Source organism: Hoplias malabaricus, chromosome 2, assembly GCF_029633855.1.
Source record: "Hoplias malabaricus isolate fHopMal1 chromosome 2, fHopMal1.hap1, whole genome shotgun sequence".
NCBI classification, from domain to species: domain Eukaryota; kingdom Metazoa; phylum Chordata; class Actinopteri; order Characiformes; family Erythrinidae; genus Hoplias; species Hoplias malabaricus.
The window spans coordinates 26,007,054-26,031,973 of NC_089801.1; the positions used below are offsets into that span (position 1 = coordinate 26,007,054).

Below are 24,920 nucleotides of genomic sequence, written 5' to 3' on the forward strand. Positions count from 1 at the left end.
TCAAAGGCAGATTATATAATCAGAAGAAGAAATAAACATCCAAAACAAACTAATGAAGGAAACAACTACACAAACCTTTCGTCAGTAGCCACTGCTAAAGCAATACACACAGATGTAAAAATAATAATTATGTATAATATGAAATAATAATAATAAAGCATACATAATTTCATAATTGTCTGAAATTCGTAAGCAAAGCCAGGTTGATTGTTTGGACAAATCTAACATCAAGCATTGCATACAATTTCAGTGGTGGTGATAGGAATGGATAGCTGTTGCGATGTCTAGTTACGTCGAAGAACCACTAATGCACCGGCATGAATCTTCCTACATGACACTAATTATGATTATGGGTAAAATTATGGCAAATGGTTAAAAAATCTTTTTTCAGCAAACATTGGAATATTTATAATTATGCACAAATTTAGCAAGATGCGTAAAATCAATTGATTAAACAACGTACCTGCTAATGTCTCATTTTAGCATGCTGTTTGATTAGCTATAGATAATGTAGAGCATGCTTGATGCAGACAGTGGAATCTAAACAATAATATTCAATCTGTTACAGTGGTATGAAAAAGTTTGGGCCTCCCTGATCATTTTCAGGATTTTCCTTTATAAATCATTGGTTGTTTGGATCAGCAATTATTGCACACTTTCTGTAAATCCTATAACCTTTATTTCACTTCTCAAATATCACTGTGTTCGTCTGCCATATGATATATTTAACTGAAACTGCTGATCCGAACAACCAGTGATTTATAAAGGAAAATCCTGATCATTTTCATGGGCGGCACGGTGGCGCAGCAGGCAGTCACACAGCTCCAGAGGCCTGGAGGTTGTGGGTTCGATTCCCGCTCCGGGGGACCCTCTGTGAGGAGTTGGTGTGTTCTCCCCGTGTCCGCGTGGGTTCCCTCCGGGTGCTCTGGTTTCCTCCCACAGTCCAAAAACACACGTTGCAGGTGGATTGGCGACTCTGTGTGTGTGTGTGTGTGCCTGTGAAGAACTAGCGTCCCCTCCAGGGTGTATTCCCGCCTTGCGCCCAATGATTCCAGGTAGGCTCTGGACCCACCGTGACCCTGAAATGGATAAGTGGTTACAGAGAATGAATGAATGATAATTTTCATGAAATTTGGGTGCCCAAACGTTTTCATACCACTGTATATGATGATTCCAAGCAGAACTCTTGGGCCCTCAGGGCACTGACTCCACAAATTCTGGCGTAATTTTCTGCAAGCCTCTGAAACGTGAACCAAGGATTAATGCCAGTGGTGAGTCACCCAGTACAGCTGTCACAGAACTAATGTCTGTGCTCACAGAGACTCTCCACCTCTGCAGACCTTTTAGACACCATTACCGCCAACAGCGGCAAGGCAAGTGTATTTATTGGTTCCTCACAAGCAGCAATTCGGCATTAATGACTTGTCCCTATGTGCCCGGAACAGAAATTATGTTTCGCTCTATCGCCACTTGAAGAAGTTGAGTCACCTGCCTAATGAAAATTTGAAAAGCAATTATGCTTCACTCTGTTCTGCACCTCGTGTGTGAGTTAGGCCATGAGACACACTGACTGTGATGGTTCTCTGAGCATTCAACATTTCTGATGTTTGGAGGGGCACCTGATGCATGTACACTCTTTAGTTACTAACCATCTAATATCTAAATTGTGCATAAAAAGTAGGTGCTCTGAAATGTGTAACAGAGTGTAAATGCCCTCTTACAGAATGCAAATATGCAAATAAATTAAATGGTATATTTAACTGAAAAATAGAGCTATGACAGCATTTCAAATGTTGAAACTGATGTTATTTTTTCCTGAAAAATTATCCCTATTTGAAATCTGATGCCAGCAACACATTTACATTAAAGCATTTAGCACACATTCTTATCCAGAGCGACTCACAAAAGCTCTTAGTGTTCAGACAGAATGTGTATCCTAAGGTGGTACAAATAGGTTAGGGTCCAAATTCCCTCTGAGCTCAGATGCTTGTCAGAACAAGGGCCAGCGCTGATACCTAGGAAGAACAAAACGTAGTAAGCGCAATACATAATACAATCTAGTCTTAAACCTAGAAGGAAAAACTAGTCAGTACTCGTACCTAGAAAGAAAGCAGTTAAATGCAGTAATGTGCAAAAACAGTCTGTTGCTCTGAACACTTAGATTAGTGCTCACCTAAGTCGGTCACAAAGACACGGGTCTACAGTGTTCGTTTGAGTCTGCTGTTCAGACAGCCAGTGGCAGTTCGTTCCACCATCTGGGCGCCAGAACTGATAAGAGTCTTGACACTAGTCCTACATGTGTCTTTAGGGATGGCAGGTCAAGTCGAGCTGTCCTAGAGATGCAGTCCGACCCTTGACCATTGCCATAAGGTAAGGAGGGGCTGGTCTTGGCTTTGTAGGCAAACATCAGATTTTTAAACCTGATGCGGGCAGCTACAGGAAGCTAATGAAGAGAGCACGGAAGTGGAGTAACGTGGGTGAACTTTGGAAAACTGAAGACAATCCAAAAACGTTTGGCAAGTTGTGTAATGCTACAAAAAATTATTAGGTTAACTGACACATCTCTATATACAAGGGACATGGCCCAAAACCATAAAAACCTTTCAAATCAATACTGTGGTGGAAATCAGTTCGTGGGCTCAGTAACACAGTTGGTCTCCTCAGTTCCCAAACATTTACAGTGTTATGAAAAGGAGATATGTCCCTGTTCCAAATTTATTTTAACATGTTGATGGCATCAAATTTATAAATTTGGAAATATTAAAAATTGTATAATTTACACATCATTGCATTCTGCTTTTATTTACATTATACAGTGTCCAAACGTTTCTGGAAATGAGGTTTGTAGAAATATTTTAGGTTATGCTCTACTCTGTCCTGCAAAAGGATGACCTCATTTAAAATTAGATGCTGACATGTAAAGAACTGTAAAGTCCTAAAAGCAGCCTGGCAGTGTATATACATTATAAAGCATAGTAATGCATTCCCTGAGTACATTCTCTGCCCCCCACCACCACCACCACCTCCACTCTCTCGCTCCCCCTTTCTGTACCAGCCTGTTACATAAGAAGCATCATAAGCCATAGCAGGCCAGCCTATTCTGTGCGAATAATTGCATCATCTTATGAAACGCCATTCTGAATCAAGCTTATGTAAGGCTTGTTTGAAGCTGTGTGTCGAACCTAGCAATGATGCCAGCCATACTTTACCCCATGAACGATGGACGTGCCAAAACACCACACTACCATGACTAAGGGGCATGGGAGAAAGAGACAAGGACAGAAAGAAAGAGGGAAGGAAAAAAGGGAGGAATAACTGTGCTTTGAAGACCTGAGTAGATGCAGAGCCGCACCATCACACAAACATGCACACATGATGAGTGTCTCTGAGAGATGGTTACATTTTCCAGGGCTTCACAGAGCAAAGAGTGAACAGCACCATCTGGTTCCCTCCCTCCCTCTTTAATCCCCCCATCTCTCTCTCTCTCTCACTCACTCTCTCTCTCTCAGACACACACACACAGACACACACATACACACACAAACAATGTGCTGACCCTTTAAGGCAGAAATGTAGAAGGACAAAAGAGGGAAAAAAAAGACTATTTTTGCAGCTATATTAGCCTAAGCCCATTACACAAGTATTTAACACACAACAGGCTTCATGCAGAGTGATTAAGGTTTGTTTGTGTAAATGGGCTAATCTGTATGCTAGGCTAGTAAGCTTGCACTATGATATTCCTCAAATTGCAGACAAAAAAAGAAAAGAGTTCATTCATCAATAATTCTAGCTACTGCCATAAAGGCTTTATGTCTTTAAGATTCTAGGTTTTGAGCTGTGTGCTGAGATCTTGTTCTTAAAATTAATGGTACCATAAAACTCAATAATTAATTTAGAGACAACCTGCAAAACATTTAGTCGTATTTCTTTAGTGTTGGTCACGAATTGAGATGGAACCGAGAGGTGGAAGCCTGTGCTGTGGTGAAAACACTTTCAGTAATAAACTAGAGCAATGCATGAATACAGAGCTTAAACTTGAGGGAGAGTTTAATAACCAGGCACACTAGGGAGCAAAAGGGCACATGAAAATAAAACCCTTTAGAACCAGAACAAAACAGTAATGAATTTTACTAAGACGCAACAGAAGCTGGTGGGCAAGGTGGCGCAGCAGGTAGTGTCACAATAACAAAGCTCCAGGGACCTGGAGGTTGTGGGTTCGAGACCCGTTCCGGGTGACTGTCTGTGAGGAGTTTGGTGTGTTCTCCCTGTGTCCATGTAGGCTTCCTCCCACGGTCCAAAAAAGTAAACACCACCACATGTTGGCAGGTGGATTGACAACTCAAAAAGTATGTCTGTGAGGGGCTGGCATGCCTTACGCACAGTGATTCCGTGTAGGCTCCGGACACGCCACAGCCCTGAACTGGATGGTTGTTTACAGACACTGGATGAATAATGGAAGCTTTTTAACATCCTGAACCTGTATGCGTAAATGATAACACACACATTGAGATTTGCAGGGTTTTTACCCTGACCTGTTGCTCTGATCATTTATTACCATTTGATTTGAGTCCTTTACTGTCAAATACTTGCTGATATTGAAAAAAAAATTTTTTGTTTCTGTTGATAATATAGCTACTATAATCATAAATTATAGTAAAAACTACTAATATCATAAATTGTGTAAAAGATGCAAATCAACTCAGAAATGTTACATTGTTACAAATGGTACATTGTAAATATCTGGGTTTGGAACTACATTTCCTTTTTATAGTAGAAGTAGTAAGCCTTCATGTGAGTTATGATGGTGAGGGGGAGAGGCACTTGCAAAATTTCAGTGGATTGTGGATGCCAACATCACAGGCTCCCCATGTGTGGCTTTAGTATTGACATTTCCTTTGGGCACACAGTTCCTCACTGGTGCAACTTGGGTGATCTCAGTAGTAAATATTGCCTCAGAATACAGAGGCGGTAAGGCAGGCATAAGAGAGGAGCACTGTGGCCATGAACACAATTTATGGTGAGACCATGCAGTCTTTCAACTTGAAGGAGCAGTGAAGTGACCAGTAAGGAGCGGAGGCTTTGTTCTTTTTAATATAGTGGGATTATTTCTCAACTAAAATTAACAGAGTTTTACTTTTATGAGCAGAATCAAAGTTGAAATAACGTTTTTCAGTGGGCAATAGGTCTGAAGAGTTTAGCACCCAGACTTTTTAACTAAGTAGCCCTGTTGTTATAATCCATGCAGCATGTGGACTGGCAATATCTTACTAATGTAAGCAAGGCCTTCAAAGAATGTGTTGTCTGAATGGCAGCATGTTACTCCAAAACCTTATATATCATTCAGCTTTAACAGTGACTCCGCAGATGTGCAAGTCAGCCATGCCATGTACACTAATGCATCCACATACTATCACGGAGGCTGGCTTTTAAATTGTGTAACCTTATCCCTTGCATTTAGAGGTTTTTCTGGATTCTCTGTATCTTTTAAATGGCATTATGTACTGTAGATGATGAAATCTCCTAGTCCTTAGTGTTTAAAGATGAGAAATATTAGGTTGCCCACACAGGCTTTCACACAGTGTTGAACTTCTTCACCTCTTCACTTTTGAAAGACTCAGCCTCTCTGAGATGCCCTTTTAAAACTCAATCATGTCACAGACTTGTTACCAATTAACCTTTTTTTTTGTAGCATTATACGTCTTTATCAATATTCTGTTGCCCCATCCCAACTTTTTGAAACATGTTGCTAGCATCATATTCAAAATGGGCACACAAAAATGTTTCAAAATTTGAAGTATTGTCTTGGTACTGTTTCAGTGTAAAGTGCCCAGCACCTCAAATTTCCTCTAATTGTAAAAGCCTTGTGTCTGTACAGTTTTCAGTGTGCAATTTTAAAACAATGATAATTAGGTGATTTTCCAACTAGTAGAAACATGTAAGCTACATTAGTCTTAGCGCTTCAGTGCAAAAATAACCATTGGTCATGATTAAACATGAATTTGCTGAGCAACTTCATTGGATGTAATCCTGTATATTTTTAACCTTTCACAGAACTGTCAGTTAAAGTGCTTCCTGACTTAACCATTAACTCCTTAAGGGGAGTCAGTGTAAAGCAGGTTAGTAAGTATTTAAATATTAAGTCAGCATGTGAGAGATAATTGGTGAATGGTATGTGGATTCTTCTGGCATCGTTTTTAAAAAACATTGTGATTGCATGCAAACAAAAGCCCAACTAAGGTCTTAGTTTAAAAAAGAGCTGTAGACTGAACCAAGATCCATAAATGAGCTAAATAATGACCTGGTTCATTTACTGTTCCACTTTCATGCCAGCAAAGCAATGGTAAACATCCTCTTCATGACACATGGAATAACTTTTTCCACTTTTGGGTTTCCCATCATTTATAATATCAGTTTTTAATTTTAAAATCAACATGTACAATTGTGAGAAACTGCGTTCTCTCTGGTTTGTTTACATTCAGAAGCTCTGAGTCTTTTAAGGTGGAATGATATGTTTGTATGTGGCTGAAGTTGAACTTGAAATTGAGCTCATTTTTAACTTGAGTTGTTAGTTAGTTTTGTGTCAGTTGTGGTCTGTGTTTACTTTCATGCAGTTAACAGTCTCCTGAATTTAGCATGGAGCCCTACCTAAATAATCTGAAACAGCAAAAATAATTAATATTAATCACCTATGAAGTAGGAATAAAGCAATATCCTCATCTCATTTCAACGTTTGGAGGTCTCCTGGTGCAAATCCAAAATAAACCATACTGGCATCCTCTGGTAAATTGACCTTACCCCAGCTCCCCACATAAAACTAATCTTGTCCAAAATGGGCTTAACACCAATATAACAGCAATGGAAAGCAGACTTGCTTTCTTTTAAATAAGGCAGTGATTGAATGACAATAGCAGTGATGATAATAAAACATCTCTGAGCACCCAATTACTTTGCAGAATAACTGGTAGCTTAAATAATTCATAGTTTACATATTGTACACTTGTGTGTAAAATAACACCACAGCAAATACATGCGGGTGGAGACAAGGGTGTGAATGGGCTTCTGAATCATATTCATTAGAAATGAGGAAGTGTTAGTAAGTCAGAGGTGCCTTATTTAGGGATAAACACAGAAAGCACCCATTAACCTTTGTGCTGCCAGTGTAAACTCTCTCTCTCTCTCTCTCTCTCTCTCTCTCTCTCTCTCACACACACACACACAAACATATACAGGGGTGGGGATGGTGTGATAGACAATGCCAGAATGTGTGTGTGTGTAAGGAGCACTCAATTTATTCTAAGCCTTGGCACAGACAGAGTGATGTCACCAGGACCACTGCAGTGACTCAGTCTGGACCCGTCATTCAAAAATAGAAGCACAACATCACAGTGACCTCTAAATGATTCCACACTACCTCATGGTGCATGCTGTGCATCAGTACACACACACAACATCAGAGTGACGCAAATGACTCCAGAACACATCACAGAATGCACCAAAAACACAAACAACATCAGCACACACCTACATGTATATACAGGATTCCAAGTGATCCACAAAATATCAGTCTCTTTCACTGATGACATGTAGCATCACATTCTCCTGAAAAAACATGTGCACACACACACACTCACTATGAATTGCCTTCAATTTGAAGCATCCTATTCTTGTTTATAATTGTCTTAGAGGTTCTGAGGCTCAGTTTCCGGAGAATCTGTTTGAGTTCTTCATTAGGAGTTCTCATAAAATGAGTAACTCATCCTGGCGTAATAAGTTACTTAAGATATACATATTTGTTAATATGTGTTTATCTCTTAGGGTCGATTTGACTTTAACCTGTCCATATCCTCTCCTGCTTCTAGCAGATCTGCCAACAAAATGCTGAAAAAAAGTGTCTCACACTCAACCACAGCAACTTTCTCTGAAGAGAAATTAAAAATGAAGCCTCCAATAACAATTTTTGCAGTGTGTTTCCTGCAGACAAGTGTTTCTGGAGAACTACTGAAGTGAAATACATCTAAAATATAAAATAAGGTTGTGAATGTCTTGAAACATAGTGCAGTTTCTGCAGTGCTGAGCCTGGATTAGTAATGACAGAGGCTCTGTTGCCCTTAATACAGGTCAGTGAATCATGATAAGTATACTGAAGCTGTAATGGTGAAAAAATGGTGTCATGTGCTGCAACAAATCTGCAGCACTCTAGAAGCCTCCTCCGTACTGTGGATAAATAAAAACACAGTGTGAGGGTGAAAAAGAGCAACAGACCTATATCAAAACTGAAGCACTCTAGAAGCCTCTTTTGTAATGTCTGCTTAATTCCTCTGAGCACATTTAACAAACGTGCAACATACTATGACATATAGCTCCATGATTTTATAGAAAAACCATCATCATACCGAGCACTCAATCCATACATACTCACGCTTCGAGTTGGTGCATCTAGTCTTAAACAATTTTACCTGAAAATAAGCCAAATATCGTAACGTCAAAATTTAACGTGTAAAAATGGACGTTAACCAGAAAAACTAACGTCATTCCATACTAATTCTTTGCTGCCACTGAATGATCCTCTGTGATCATATTTATTATTGTGTGTGTACATGATCGTGTTTTATTATGTTTGTTGGGACTTTAATGTCCCCATGGTGGTATGAAAACCAAATTCTGATGTTGTCTTCCACACGCACTGCAACCTTTCATCACATTTCCAAGCTCTATAGTTTTTCAAATGTAAACAACTATAATTTCTTCCGCCAGTGGTATTCTGATTCAAAAGTGCACCTGCAAATAGAAAATGCAAACTCCACAATGACAAGAATACAAACTTGTGTGTGTGTGTGTGTGTGTGTGTGTGTGTGCCAGCATCTGTTCACGAGTAGGTATGGGCAAAATATTAGTAAGGGAATGTTAAATATTTGTGAGGGAAGGCAATGTGTATAATGTGTATGATATATACAATTATATTTTGTATATCATATCAACAATATATAAAAATGATGTTATATTGATAAATTATTGCATATAGCATATGTATGGATAAAATTAGCAAGCATGCATCTTATTGAACATTTTTGGAGTTTTAAATGATAAAATAATGCAATGTTACTGCCTGTTTAAAGTCATTTTTAAAGGTTGCTTTTGGTAAGTTGTAGGATCAACTCAGTAAAGAGGTGAAAAATTCTAGACACTCGAAGTAACTCGCCAGCACCTGTTCTCAATGTACGCTTAGTCTAACTATGATTGTTCATGCTGGCAATCCCACAAAGTAGAATGATCAACTCAATTTGTTTGATTTGAAATGACATACATGGGTAGTTTTATATTATTAATCCTACCTCTGTCTGTATACCCCCTCCCTCTCTCTGTCTTTTTCTCTCTCTCTCTCTCTCTGTGTGTGTTTCTCAATTCACTGTAATGAGGCCATCAGCATCTCAACTATCAGATTTGAACTGTGATAACCTAATAGAGCAGGTCAGATTACTGTCTTAGGAATGCCCTGAACAACCTTGCCCTTCTTTAATCTTCTAGCAGACCAAAGGACACACATCCATTTTCAATGTTAAGATTTAAGGGAAAATTAAGCCCTTCCTTTAAGGTTTTTTTTGTTTGTTTTTCATCTTTGCATTGGACTTCAGTTAACAACTAACCACCTGACAGTATGGTTTGAGCTCTGAATTTCTTAATAATTTATTATTAGAAAATTCCTTAATTTCTCTTAAAAAACATTTCATACTAGTTTTTAACAACAAATTGTCAACATTACATTAAATAAGATTTATATATGTAATGACATATTCTTAGGATAAAACTATAGATATTTATGTTCATAATCTAGAGAGGGTTGACAGCTGCAAAAGTTTAACACAGACACACACTTCAGACACACACAAGTAAACTGCTGAAACACAAGAACGTTTTGCAAAAAAGTGACTACTGACAGGACTACGGGTGGACTGGTGACTCAAAAGTGTCTGTAGGTGTGAGTGTGTGTGTCTCCCCGTGAAGAACTGGTGCTCCCGCCAGGGTGTGATCCCGCCTTGGGCCCAGTGATTCTGGATAGGCTCTGGACCCACCGCAACCCTGAACTGGCTAAGCGATTACAGATAATTAATGAATAAATAATAATTAAATAAACTGAATGGATACTGTATGAAAACTAAATCCAAAAGCTGTATACAAGCCCATTTCTCATCAGTAAGATGCATAAAACAAAGTAGAAACAGCATCAATATCTCAAAAACTACTGGCAGAGTTAGCCTTCCTATGTACTGCAATGAACCTAAGTTACATTTGAATGTGTCAAACTTTGTGCCACAATTAGGAAACCGCATCATATTTCAAAGAACGCTTTATGGAAACTATACAGGGATTCATTTAAAAAACACAAGAAGAGTATTTAGGTATAGGATCTACACTCCTGCAAATTTGGTGTTTCTCAAACTTGAAGGAGGATTAACTGCTTTAACTTTTAGTGAGGTGTGATAATTAATTATCTTTAAAATGAAATTGAAAATCCCTGATCCAACCAATTCCCTCTGAAAATATTTCAGAAATTACATAAATAATGACATTATTCTGGTCAGTGAGGCATCACAATGATTTTGAAGTTGTAATTTTAAGGTAAATAGCTCCTGGAAATTGGCAAAGCATTATTTAAACCTGTGTACATCTACATTTTTTATATTACAGAAGGTTCACTCTAAACATTTGTACAACCATTCCAAAAATTAACAAAAGTGACAATGAGCTTGCCAAGTTCTAGAACAACACTCGGCAGACATGCCAGGTTACAGTTTGCTCTGTGCCAGGAGCTATCCAGAATGCCTTAGCAACAAGAGCCAAAATACACTCAACCATGCATTTAATTGTGTTAGAAATATAGCCACAACCTAAGCATGACTGGCTCCAATACAGTCTCCGTAGTGTAGAGGTATTGAGTAACATGGCACCATGGAGCTACCAGAAGCAATCCTTGGGCACTTTGGCCTCATCTAGGAGAACTGAAGTCCAGCTGCAAGCTGCTGAATATTACATAATATCAGCGGCTTAGCTGTTGGCTCAAATGAGGTGCTGTAGTACGCTCAGCAACCAGGCAGCTACCAGTGGTGAAAAAGTAGAGAAAATGGGAGGGGGAGAAGTTACCTAATCATGATTAAACTTTTTTTTTTTTTTTTTTGCAGTGACGACGTAGTTGAAGCATTTTAAAAATATATATATGGGTGGCCTAATGTAAATGAGATGTGCAAGAGTTAAAGTTTTTTATATCCACAACACATAAAGGTTCTATACTTGTTAATGGGTTTCTCTAAAATTGAATATCAAAGCCAGTAGAAAAACCTTCTAACTTTCCATGGAAATCAATGTAAAAATATTTTAGTTCAAGTAATTTTGAAGCATTTCTCTTGGTCCATTCATCATTAAATCATTCTTCACACAGTGTGAGGGACAGCTGCTGTGTTCAAATGACGTAGTAAACTAAAAATCCATAAAAATGAAGACACATGCTTTTAATTGGACAGTGACTATATATTCTGTGGGAAAACAGAGAAAGACAACTAAAAGGAAATATAGGGATATATCAGAAGGTGAACTGGCTATAATGGATGCTGATTTTCCATTTTTCAGGACTAGAGGACTTGCTGTGGTTCCCCAAAAAGAAAGAACTTTCTCTCTGTCAGTATCCTTAATCTGAGCTTTGTCGCTCTACAGGAACACAGGTAGAGAAAAAACAGGCATCAAATAGTGAAGGAAAGGGGTTTCTGTTAGAGGTATGATAAGGGCTCCAATCCTACGCTTAAAACATTATGTCCATTAATAACATTTAAAAAATAAAAATGACCAAATATTTAGTTAAACCTTTATATTAGTATTTATTATTATTATAAACATTTCTTAAAACAAAAAAAACAGAAACACTAATAACTGAAAGTAAACCTGGAGTTGGATTGAGAGCCCTCAAGAGTATTACGTTAGCTCAAAACAGTTGCTAATTTTGTAGCTTGTAGCTAACAAGTAGTTGTCCTCAGTTAAAGCAATATTTTGAACCAATTCTCTTACATCTCCCTACAGATTACCCTAACAGCTATCATTATTCTGAGTGATGGTGTCAGGGAGGGCCAAACCCCCACACAGAGATGGCCTGGTATTGTTGGGAAAACTCAAAATCTCTCAACAACTCTGTTAGATGGTAGCATGGTAAAAAAATGTAAAAAACAGTGTTTATGTCTGAATATGATTGGTCTATTTTCAGACACGTCACTACAAACATTCAAAATGATGTGTTCTATGTGTTCTAAATATTGTATAATATGTTTATTTGAATATATGAATATATATTTTTGAATCATTTATTAAAATGCTTTGAAAATACAAACATATTTTGGTTTTTGATGGGCAGTGTAGGTACACAATGAATCATAGAGACTCATGCCATGTCAAAGCCAGCCATCTGCCCTAATCAACCCTAATGAACTCTGTGAGGCTGTGGAGTACTCTGTGGGTCTGACATGGCATACTGCAAGGTCACAGACAGCCTGTCTCACTCCAGCTCCCAATCAGAACATGATTTCAGCCTTCATGGCTGGCCTGTCCAAAACCACTCCTGCAGCATGTTTTGGTAAACAGTGCATTCGTGACAACTTACAGAGGAAATACAATGACAAAAAATACGGGCCTTGTGGTGGTAATAACTCAATCAAAGCAAATTCTCAGTAGTGTGTAGTGTGTGCATTTTACAAATCATTCCTTCATGAAAAATACCTACAATTCCAACATTTTTTTCCCTGTCAAAACCACCATTTAATTAAAGATTTAAATTTTTTAAGCAAAGCTGGTCGTTCTGAACAGCTGAAGAGTACTATCTATACAGGGTGGGAAATGTGCTGTGTAATTTGATCTTTGTGCTATTTTGATTAAAGAATTTTATGACCACAGAGAACTATGTAAACTTAAGGAAAAAGGGGTATAGTATATCCCATTCAAATTGCAACATTAAAAATATTTAGCATTTTCAGTCTTAATCATTATTACAGCTTATTACCGTTCTTTTCAAGAATTCTTCTACTGATTAATTTTCTAATAAATCTATAATTTTTTGAAAAAAGGATTCTACAACTTTTATAAAATTTACATTTCCTCTTACATCAAACAATGTATTTTTGCTTTTATGCTGGAGTTATGAGGCTAATGTTACTAACAAATAATTTAATCATATACCCTACCAAACAGCAATGTATAAACTACATTGTAGTTGTGTGTAATATGAGGGTTGTGTTCGTGTTGTGTGGTGGCCGTCTGGTGTATAGTATGTGGTGTGATGTTGGTATAGTGTGAAAAGGAGTAAATCTGAACATTGGTAGGGACAAAAAGCATTTCTCTAACCTATAGAAAAGTAGTATATTAACATGCTTCACATTAAGGTCTGCATTTACATTTATTTACAAATAGTGACTGAGACAAATTTTTTGTCAAGTGCGATGGTTGTGAGTTCATTGTTTGTAATGTCTATGATCCACAGACACTTTATACTATATGTCTTTAATAATATGTGTGTGATATTTGATTTTTTTTTTTTTTGTTATTTTTGGGTGGACTGTCATTTTAAGACTTGAACAGTGTGTGTGAAATCCACAGGGAGATTTGGGCTTGGAGCAACAATAATATCCACCTTTCTCAGTCATGTGTTTACAGCACCTTGTTTACAGACATTAATATTCACTTTAGAATGTAAATAAATGATCCACTAATAAAGGCAATCATTCCTATGGGGATAATTTACAAAAAACATTAGCAAGATTGGTTCAAAAAAGCATAGAAGTACACTAAGTTTGTTAAGGTTGGTTAATTATATTTTAAATATATTTAAATCATGAACTTTTAAAATCATGACCTTAAACTCATATGCAACAGCTCCACTGCAAAACATTTCATTAAATGCTTTTCTATAAAGATTATTCAAGCTTCATGTTCCACTGTGCCACAATGGTTCCTCCTACAAGAAGCTGAATATTTGGATGTATATTTTAAATTTATTATTACATCATGTATTGACAGGTCTCCAGTCTGCGCACAAAAAGTGTCAAAAATAGAAAAAATGTTTTTAACCCTTTAAAGCCAAACGTATCAAATATGATACATGATTTTTAGAGGTGGCTCTTTCATCATCTAATGAAGAGAAATACAGAAACAAACTTTGATCCTTTTGGGACAAGTGTTCTGGGTTCTCTACTGAACTGTAAATGAAGTGGAAGCATTTCCATGTATTTACCAAACCATTACAAAATTGTCACCATCATCATGAAAACACAGGAGAAAATCTTGAGACTACTTTTTTGCCCAACTGGAGCAATTCCAGATAAGATCTGAGTGATATTACTTCAAGTAAAACTAAGCATTTTTGTTCCATTTCCTAGATGTAGTGTACTGCACCTGTCAAATGTTCATTAATTATAATAAATATTCAGAAAATTCAATCTGTTCTTTACAGCAGAAACACATTTAGAAAACTTTACAAAGTATTTTTATGAAACAAAAATTTTTTTTTTTTTTGTTTTCCAAAAGCCTTTGTGTGCAAAATGTGTTGGTTCAGTTGTCGACATAGACTTTGTGAGACATATTCAGAGGAAGATGATGATACAGAGGAGTATGGGAGGTCTGTTGAATGACCTCATACCTCAAGCCAAGGTTCAAACAGTAACAGAAACAACTGTAGTTTCTCTAAATATGGAAACATGGTTGTGCAGATCAACAAAAAAGAGCCTTTGTGGTTTTTTGCTTCATATAAAATTCAAATCGATCATTTACAGCATGCTTTTGATTAAAGGCCTTCTAAGGGTTAATCAGCATGCGTGACATCAGTGAGTGAACACGAGGATGTAGGCTTTACTTACTAGAAGAGGTATGTGTTGTTTATATTGTTCTGTCATAGGTGCATTCCTCTGATAACCACAGTTTTTCAGGTAATGCTGTTGTTATGCAAGTAAACGTCAGAATACTGCAGTTATCACAGAAATCTGAGGAGGCTTCTAAAACCAAGGCTGCTGTATAAGAGTGTTCTAGATTCCTGGTAGAAAAACCTGAGCCTATCAACATCAGATATCAATTACACCTCCCTTTGCTGACGCAGATCCACATGCAATCACATGGTCAGTCCAAAAAGGCATTTGCTTGGCCTGTTTTGCCTATCAGCTGATTGCTTACAAAAATGAAAAGACTTTAAGAATTCCTCAAGCTATGGTTCATGTCTCTGCCAACACCACAGAAGTTTTGAATACACAAGGGGGCTAATTAGTCACTAGCCTTATGGTGAATATCAGATCACTCTCAGAAAAAAAGGTACAGTAGAGGTACATGTACCTTTAAAGGCACGACAGTGGATTTAAAGTCCAGTTGTGTTCCCTAAAGCAATATTACATTCTCTTCTCCAAAAGAGAGGGGAATATTTGTAATCTTTCATTACAGAACAGTTTTAAATAAAATAATATAACATAAGTCCTGGAGATGAAATCGGGCATATGAAATCAACACAATTAAAAAAACTACAATTTTAATACATTCATTCATTCATTGTCCGTAACCGCGTATCTAGTTCAGGGTTGCGGTGGGTCCGGAGCCTACCCGGAATCCCTGGGCGCATGGCAGGAACACACCCTGGAGGCGGCGCCAGTCCTTCGCAGAGCGACACACACTCACACATTCAGTCACACACTCACACCTATGAACAATTTTGAGTTGCCAATCCACCTACCCACGTGTGTTTTTGGACCATGGGAGGAAACCAGAGCACCCGGATGAAACCCATGCGGACACGGGGAGAACGGGGAGGTGTCGCCCTGCCAAGTGCTGGGGCATTCCCGCCTTGTGCCCAGTGATTCCGGGTAGGCTCCGGACCCACCGTGACCCTGAACTGGATAAGTGGTTACAGACAATAATTGAATGAATGAATTTCAGCATTACACAGAGTAACTTAAGAAATATCCATGTAGGAAATTATTGATTTTATGCTACGGGTATGTCAGAGATCATGACTGGGATGCACTGAACATAATTATTAGTCATTTGAAAACACTGCAGCAACCACACAAAAACATTCCAGTCTCAGAAAGATAAGTATACAATTTTATCATTGGTAATGTTCTACTAAAAGTCACAGATGAATTTAAGAATCAAGAATTCAAGAATTTACTGAAATTCCTCTGACAATGTTCCGTAAAGGACAAACTGACTGTAACCTGGTGTTCTTGAATCTCAGGCAAGTTGAAGATAAGATTGATATCTGCTTAGCTTCATGATGCAGACAGTCCTGGCAAAGTGCATAGAGGCATCATGTACACTGTAGTAGATTTGATTTCAATGGCCAGTGAGCTACATACTACAGCATGCATGGACTGTGGAGGAAAGTTAGGATATCTATTCTTACTTGGCAGTAAGGGCCATCAACATGGCTAAAAGCTGTCTTTCTGCTAATACTCATGAAAGGGTTGCTAACTCTCTTGTAAATTCAATCATTGGGGGAAAAAAAAATTTTTTTCCACTTACTGAAATGCCATTCTCAGCGTTCTGTAAGTAATTTTTAATTGTAAAGAAATGTACAGCCTTGTATTTCTATACAGTGAAGGAGATAGGAACCAATGGGGTCACACTGTGTACAAAGATAGCTGTTTTATTTAATGCCCAAAACCACCAATGACCTACACTTTTTCATATGAATGCTGATAATGCTGTAATAATGGTTTAAGAAAAACAACTATATTGCCTTATTGTGCTGGCATGTATAACCCTCCATTGTGTGATGTCTTTATTCATTTATTGTCATGCCAGCATCAGGCAGCATATTCATATATGTTTAATTTAAAAAAGGCCTCAAGAGAGGAAGATTTCTAAGAAATTAAACTGTTTAAACTCTGATACCCCTTTCCAATCACTTCAAATGATTTTACATTTAAAATCAATGTGCATTTATTTGTGCCATGCATGCAATAAACACACACCCACACAAGAGTACACTGGAGCAGTGAACAAACACCCAGAGTGGGGTATAGATGCCTTGCTCAAGGGCAACTCTGCCCTAGGCTAAGGGAAGAGGACAGTTCTGTGCCTTCACTTCCATCACTCCAATTTTCCTGTTGGTCGCAGCAATTGAACCAGTGACCTTTATCTCTAAATACTCCATTTGGTCTGAGGTAGGTTTGCGATGATTTAATCTTGCTGTTTTCATGGTGGTTTTGAATTTCCATTTCTTGTTAACTTCATTAGACTCAAGATCAAAATTTTGTTAATGTGAAAATCACGCAAGTTTGGCTAAATAATCATCAGAACTGAAACCACAAATTAGGTTTCAATGATATAACATAGGCCCATTTTTAGGGTCCTTATCACTCTGCTCTAATGGCCTGCCTAATGGACTGGAGGAGTAGGAGTGATGGGAAATGGAGAACGAAGCCTGCAGCGTGAACTGTCCCAGTAAAGGCCTCTGGCTGAGATGCTGATGCTACTGGAGTCATGCTGTTGGTAATAGCACAGTTATTTATGTCATGATCAAATGAGGCTGGACCATTTATATTTTGGAATGGCATATCTACAGGAAGAATTCCTCATCATTAAAATATTATGCAATCCCTAGCCTTTTTAAAATATGTACTGTTCTCATAATGTATAGAAATGTTTTGAATGTTTTTTATACACAATCAAATTTAAACAATAAATATTAAACAATAAACACATTTTTATATATACATCAATCGATTTTTTTGTAGATTGTATCACACCCCATCCTAACCCCCCCCCCCCCTTTTTTTTTTAATGAAATTATGTGCTTACATTATTCAACAAAAGTAAATGCAGGCCAGTCAGTTCACCAATATTTTGGTGCTTTATTTCAAAGCAAACTGCAAAAGGTTTATAGACTACATTTGTACTGTGCAGACCTAATTCAATGTATTTGTTTTTGACCACAGTTGCAAAATCTAAAGGTGTACTGCCTCTGGAAGTTGTCTGAAAAAGCTTTGACTTTTTGCTTCAATCAACTGGTTGGTTTTGAAGCCTTCGACATTTAACAGGCTTCAGACCTGGTCATGATGTGGAGCAAAGCACGCCAATTGGCCTTGACATGGATCTGTACTATTGATACTTCAAGATTATCTTATCGCTTACCTCAAATAAAGTAACCTTAATCTTTGCAGATATATTATACTATGCCTCTGACTGAATCACATTGTAAAGTTTTACAACCCTGGCTTCTGGCTGGCTGCAATGTCTTTAAGTCTTATCAGTGCATGACCAATCACAGTCAGTTACAATGAACTCGCCAGATGTGGTTACGCTGATCTACTGAATTTGAGTAATTCCATACATTTGGTCCTTCAATTAACTAATTTGTAAATAAATCACAAATGATCCTTTGAAAGTAAACTCAAAGAAAAAGTATTTTTATCATGAACAATTTCAATCTAGGGCAAGGTCCAAGCTTCAATAATTTTCCTAGTCAAAGGTTCATCTATTACCTTCAAGAAATTCGCTGCAATAACTGCATCAGTCAAGAGAGGGCAAGGTGCAAAGTCATTCCACATCAGAGCTGCACCTATATAACCATGAATGACACATTCAGCGGTTTTAGTGCACTTCTAGCACTTTCATTTCAGAAATGATATATGCCTAAGTCAGCCAACTGTCTTCTGTGGACATTGTGGTTGTCATGGTAACATTTGCTTGTTTAACAAAAGGAGCTCCCAGAGGATCCTGGGAGAGAAACATTTCTAGAGTGATAAGCAGTATAAGCAGAAGGGACCAGGAGCTATCATTATATAACTGTCTTGATTGCAGCAGGTAGTGTCGCAGTCACACAGCTCCAGGGACCTGGAGGTTGTCGGTTCGATTCCCGCTCCGGGTGACTGTCTGTGAGGAGTTTGGTGTGTTCTCCCCGTGTCAGTGTGGGTTTCCTCCGGGTGCTCAGATTTCCTCCCATGGTCCAAAAACACACGTTGGTAGGTGGATTGGCGACTCAAAAGTGTCCATAGGTCTGAGTGCGTGAGTGAATGTGTGTTGCCCTGTGAAGGACAAGCGCCCCCTCCAGGGTGTATTCCCACCTTGCGCTCAATGATTCCCGGTAGGCCCTTGACCCCCACAACCCTGAACTGGATAAGCGCTTACAGATAATGAAGGAATTAATGAATACCTCCCACTGCAGTATACATGACTTCATTCACATTGAAAAAACTTCCCCTTGATTGTATATGGTGGCTTTCAAAATGGCAGCCATGTTCTGGAAATGTCCTAAAAGACAGCCCCCCTTGTTTGCTAGGGCATACCGATAAAAGGCTGTCCTGTGACATTTGACTCATACACACACACACACACACACACACACACACACAGATCAACTATAACATTATAACCACCTCATTTCTACGTGTATTTTCTCTGCTCCACTGCCCACATAGGAGCACCTTGAAGTTTTAGACAATTATAGACTGTAGTCCATTTTTGTATATTGTTTTTTATACATTTTGTATACAGCTTTGTATAAATTGTTACCCTCTACTACCTGTTCTTCAGTGGTCGGGACCCCCACAGAGCATGTATGATTTGGGTGGAGAATCATTGTCAGTGGTGCAGTGACACTGACAATGTGATGGTTTGTTAGTGTGTGTTGCACTGATATGAGTGGAGCGGACACAGCAGTGCTGCTGGAGAAACACTATGTCCACTCACTGCACACTCTGTTAGACACACCCATCTCGTTAGTCCACATTTTAGATGTAAAGTCAAAGACAATAGCTCATCCGTTGCTGCACAGTTTGTGTTGGTCGTCCTCTAGTCCTTCAACAACAGACACAGGACGCTGTTGGCTGGATATTTTTGAATGGTGGACTATTCTCAGTGTCACTACAGTGCTGAGAAGGATCCAGCACCCAAATCATACTTGTTGTGGGGGTCCAGACCATTGAAGAACAGGGTAAAAGGGGGCAAAACAATGTATACAAAGCAACAGATGGGCTCCAGTCTGTAACTGTAGAACTACAGAGTGTACCTGTGGACAATGGAGAACAGTGAATGTAGAAAAAATGAGGTGGTCATAATTTTATGGTTGATCTGTATATATACTAATGTCATTTAAATATATCAAGGCTCCCCTTTGTTCTGTTGGATTCAACCTTTACAAAGACTTTAACTAGTCATAACTTGCTCATGAGTTAACTCAGTTATGATGAATAAGGCTGAGCTCTTATTTCTGACTTCTTACCACATTCTCTTACATGCTCCACCTCATTAGACATCTGCAGTGTTGCTGATAATAACTAGTAGCAACCAAACTTGACATTATAATCATTCTGGCGAGTTCGACTAACCCATTGTGCTTCCTGTCAGGGTGTTCACCCTTAGGAGGTCAAGTCAAGGTTTGTGTGTTTGTTGTAAACACTAATCTGTTTTCAACATCCGCGAATCCTCACTTCAGCTGTTGGCATTGCAAAATGCAGTCAATGGATCTTCAACATGCTTTGAGATTCCAAGTACTGTGTAGGAGCTCTGTATTGCACTAGCACACTAACCAATAAACCGTAGTAAATACCAAACCTCACATGCTTCTTGTGTACTTTATTTGGACTTTCATATAAAGGCAGTTTCCCAACACAACTATAAGTCTTTTGGTTATTCCAAAAAGCTATAATTAGGTTTGTAGAAAGGTCGTCATTTATGAGGCAGAACTATTTCTAACTGTTATATAAACTGTAGAACAGGAATGACACACACACACACAAAATAAAATAATTGTAAAAATAAACTTTTTTTTTTTTTTAATGAACATCTCATTTTATCCAAATAATCTGAATGTATGAATTTACTCTACAATATTAGGGGCACACTGGCAGACTGCCTCCTTTTTCACTTCCCAAGTATATAGTTGTTGTCCAATAAAAGCATCTATTTCCATTTATGTCGATTTTTAGTTTACTACTTTATTTGAACACAGCAGCTGTCCTTCATTTTCATGATGAATGAACCAATAGAAATGCTCCAAAATTACTTAGAATAATTTTTTATGTATATCTTTATTCATTCATTGTCTGTAACCCTTATCCAGTTCAGGGTCACGGTGAGTCCAGAGCCTACCAGGAATCATTGAGTGCAAGGCAGGAATACACCCTGGAGGGGGCGCCAGTCCTTTACAGGGCAACACACACGCACATTCACTCACACCTATGGACACTTTTGAGTCGCCAATCCACCTACCAACATGTGTTTTTGGACTGTGGGAGGAAACCCACGCAGACACAGGGAGAACACACCAAACTCCTCACAGACTGTCACCTAGAGCGGGAATCAAACCCACAACCTCCAGGTCCCTGGAGCTGTGTGACGACGACACTACCTGCTGCGCCACTGTGCCGCCCTACGTATATCTTTTATATATTTTACTGCAGTGCTGATCCACCTTGGCTATTTTAGGAAGGTTCATAAGGGCTTTAGGCATACAGATTTAAAAGCTTAGACTTTTGGATTAATATGATTTTGACAAATATGTCCAAAATTGTTGATATCCATTTTTAAGGTACGAAGGAGAATCCTATGGTATTCTGTAACATGCACACTGCGGCAAACCAGGAGGATCAACTCAATACACCGTTTACCGTTTACTCACTTCATCATCAAGAACATTAAACACGGTAAAGAACGATAACACCATTGGAATTCCAGTTGTTTCTGATCCAGTGCGACCCTGAAGTGGATAAGCATTTTCAGACAATGAATGAATTAATGAGTGAACAAATGAATGAATGATTAAGCTGTAAGAACTTACAGATACTGTAGAGATGCATGGATACAATGCAATAGCACAGTTAAACCCTGAAATGCTCCATGGCATTCCTAAATGAATTACAGAGACACAGGGTCAAAGGGTTACATTTTAAACCTTTAGCTCTGGGTTAACCTGATGAAAGCCTATGACATTAGTACTAAAATAACTGCACAAACCTTTGCTGTTTCACAGTTTTACAGTGGATTATTATTATTTTGTAAAGGAGTCACTATTATTTAATTAGTAAAATACCATAGAGCCTGGCATTAAAGATACTAAAAATAATATTTGCACTGATATACATAAGCCTGACATTTCAATCCTGTATTTTTCTGTAAATCCCTCGTGTAGACTGCACCTTTGTCATTTTACCATAATTCACACACAATGGGCACCCTCTAGTGATAAACTGGAGACACTGCAAAAACCACAGCTGGGTCAAGCTTGCTCTTTTTTGCGACAAAAGATTAAAATCTGTTCAACTGCCCTTTTTTTTAAAGTATTTTATATATGAAATATCACAGAAAAACGGTAGGATGAGGTCTGCTCATGATCATGCTGATTTAGTACTCAATGCACAGACAAAAACCTAAGGGGACTGGGGTGTTAATTAGGATTTAACCTCAAGTGTGCTTGCACAAATGTGTGAAGTGTAATTTTGAGATGCAGTTGTGTGGAACTTTAAGCTACAAGCCTCAACATGCTGTAATGCTTATATATATTTACCTGAAATAAATCTTCATGCAGAAATATGATGCCCATCACTAATCAGGTACTCAATTACTGTTCAATAACCTTCGCTCCAGAAAAACATGTTTTGTAAAAGTCATATGTCATCCTCATTCAATGAAAAATAAGGAGGAAAAATTAGAATGTGAACAAACTGGTAACGTGGTAGATATCTGATACTTATAGCTTAACGCTCAAGATCCACTCCAGTCCACTCCATTCAAGCATAATTTCAGATCTGGAACAGTCAACAGGGGTTTCTCTCCATAGTTCCACTAAGACAACTCTGTCTGTAGGTCAAATAGCTGTTACCAGGATAAGGAAGTGGATAAAACACAAAAAAACTTTCAAATCAAAACAAAGAAGCTTTTGGTGTTGTTACAGCAATGTACTGCCAACTCTTGACCAGAAATAAATAAAGAGCAATTTCTATCTTTTGTACAGTCAGGAATGTATGTGGATTGTTTTTATTTAAAGAGCAACACATGAAATTTCAAAGTAATGTGTTTTCTGCAGTTTGTTTGAAGAACAAATTATTAATTATAAATTACTCAGCCTGGCACCTTACAAATGAGCAAAACCTAAACAAAAGTAGTTAATTAGTAGTTTAGTTAGCTACTAATTCTACCATGCTGCTGTTACAACTGGAAATATTAATGCTATCCTAGCTTTCGTTAATGTTTTTGGTCTAGGGCTGTCCACATCATTTCAGTTGACTAAACAGCGTGATTTCTACTAACACTTTACTTATTCGGTGAGCTATTGAGAATGTTTGGGTCTGGGTAAGTACAGTTCAGTATGACAATGGCACAATGTGTTTAATGTTGTCGTTTTATTTTTTAAGTATTTATTGTTGTTGTGGTTTTCCCACCATGATTCTTTACTAACCTATGCTTTGAATGATGGATGCTTAGCAAAACCGAAAAATATACCAATGTTTAAAGAAAGAAAGAAAGAAAGAAAGAAAGAAAGAATTTCAGTTGACCATAAAAATTATTGTTGACTCATAAACCAACAAAAAGTTTTGAAATTGTTAGGGTGTGGACATATTATTGTTGAAAAAAATATATATATAAAAATTTAAAGGCTCTGTGTTATACAGAAGGTGTCTGTTTTTGGCACATTTTTAAGAGTCAGCTTTAGAGAAAAAGTTTAACAGGAAAAATGTCTTTGCATGCCCTGCAGAGGTAATTTACCAATAACCCTAACAGAAAGGTGGAGAATGGTAAGAATTGGAAAGAATGGGAAGGTGAGAAAAGTGCACTGGCAAACCTACCTCTGAATTCCAGTAGAAAGGCCCTGAGCAGACTGTGCGTGCTATACCTGCATTTTCTCTGGTTATATACGCTCCTCTGTCAAACTCTTTGTGCTCACACAGATCCAGTGTGGCCAGCTCCTGGGCCAAGTCTGACTGGCTGACTGACCGGTGCCATCTCGACAGGGGTGAAGTAGCAGAGAACCCAGCTTGTGATGCTAAGTGACCTCTTGGCCAGTTTACCCCTGCGGCTTGTCCTGTAACCTGCATCCTACTGGAGCTCTCACTGCGGTGAGTGTTCCGAGTTTCTACAAGTGAGATTGCTCGTCCTCGATCTGACTCCTGGGGGAGGGAGAGGGAAATTCTGGCCAAGCAGGAACCAGGAGTGATGTAGCGGGACGTTGAAGGTGAGTACCTGGAAGGCTGAGGGTGGCCACGGGAGATGTAGCCCAGGCTGGGGTTACATGGATCATAAAGACGATAAGAACTAAGCAGTGTGGAGCCAGTAGTGTATTTGGGAGTGGACGAAACTGGAGACATGATGAAGAGATGGTGGAAGGATGTGAAAATCAGCCACAGAGAAAGAAGACCCAGACTGTTAAAATCAGGAAACACAAATAAGATGGATTACTTATCTCTAACATATATCATCTCAAACAATAATATGTATTAAAAAAACAATATAAAAACCTTCAGTACAGTACAATAACATTAAGTCAGGCAGCTCTGTAGTGTTTTTGTTGGCAAAGCTACATACAGGCTCGCCGCCCACATTGGTGCTGTTTATGGCTGCTACATTCGGCATTAAAATACAGATTTTATTTCCTACTGAAGGAGTTTTGTGGCTTAGGTGAAATGAGACTTTATAACTAAATTCCAGAGGATGGTAACTTTATTTAAACAGAACACCGAAAATAATGAATTCTCAAACCCTTTATCTCATGCGCATGCTCGACACCAGTCACTCTCAGTGGTCTCTTAAAGGGCCCAGACCTATATGACTGTCCTTTGTGAATAAGGTCAAAATGTCCACAATAGCCCCTACACCATTATAATATAATAATATAAAACCACAACTGTTAAAGAAAGTTGAAATTACAACTTTAAAACCATTGTGATGCTCTGTCTTTTCTTTTCTGGGCT

General features: G+C 38.3%; 1 protein-coding gene across 1 annotated transcript; it reads right to left on the bottom strand.

Moving 5' to 3' along the window:
• Nucleotides 1-81: 81 nt before the first annotated feature.
• On the bottom strand, nucleotides 82-24,394 carry LOC136676213 (uncharacterized). Its single transcript, XM_066653064.1, has 3 exons — nucleotides 23,799-24,394; nucleotides 997-1,079; nucleotides 82-94 (listed from the first exon to the last, which is right to left on the bottom strand). The coding sequence occupies exons 1-3, from the start codon at nucleotides 24,315-24,317 to the stop codon at nucleotides 82-84; spliced, it is 615 nt and encodes a 204-aa protein (XP_066509161.1). The 5' UTR covers nucleotides 24,318-24,394.
• Between the last annotated feature and the right edge of the window lie 526 nt (nucleotides 24,395-24,920).

Excerpts from the sequence above, each read along its gene's own strand:
- LOC136676213 (XM_066653064.1), bottom strand. The coding sequence starts at position 24,317 with ATGTCTCCAGTTTCGTCCACTCCCAAATACACTACTGGCTCCACACTG. Across the intron at positions 1,080-23,798 it reads CTTTCTACTGGAATTCAGAG|GGTCACGGTGGGTCCAGAGC; the intron begins GTAGGTTTGCCA and ends TATCCATTTCAG.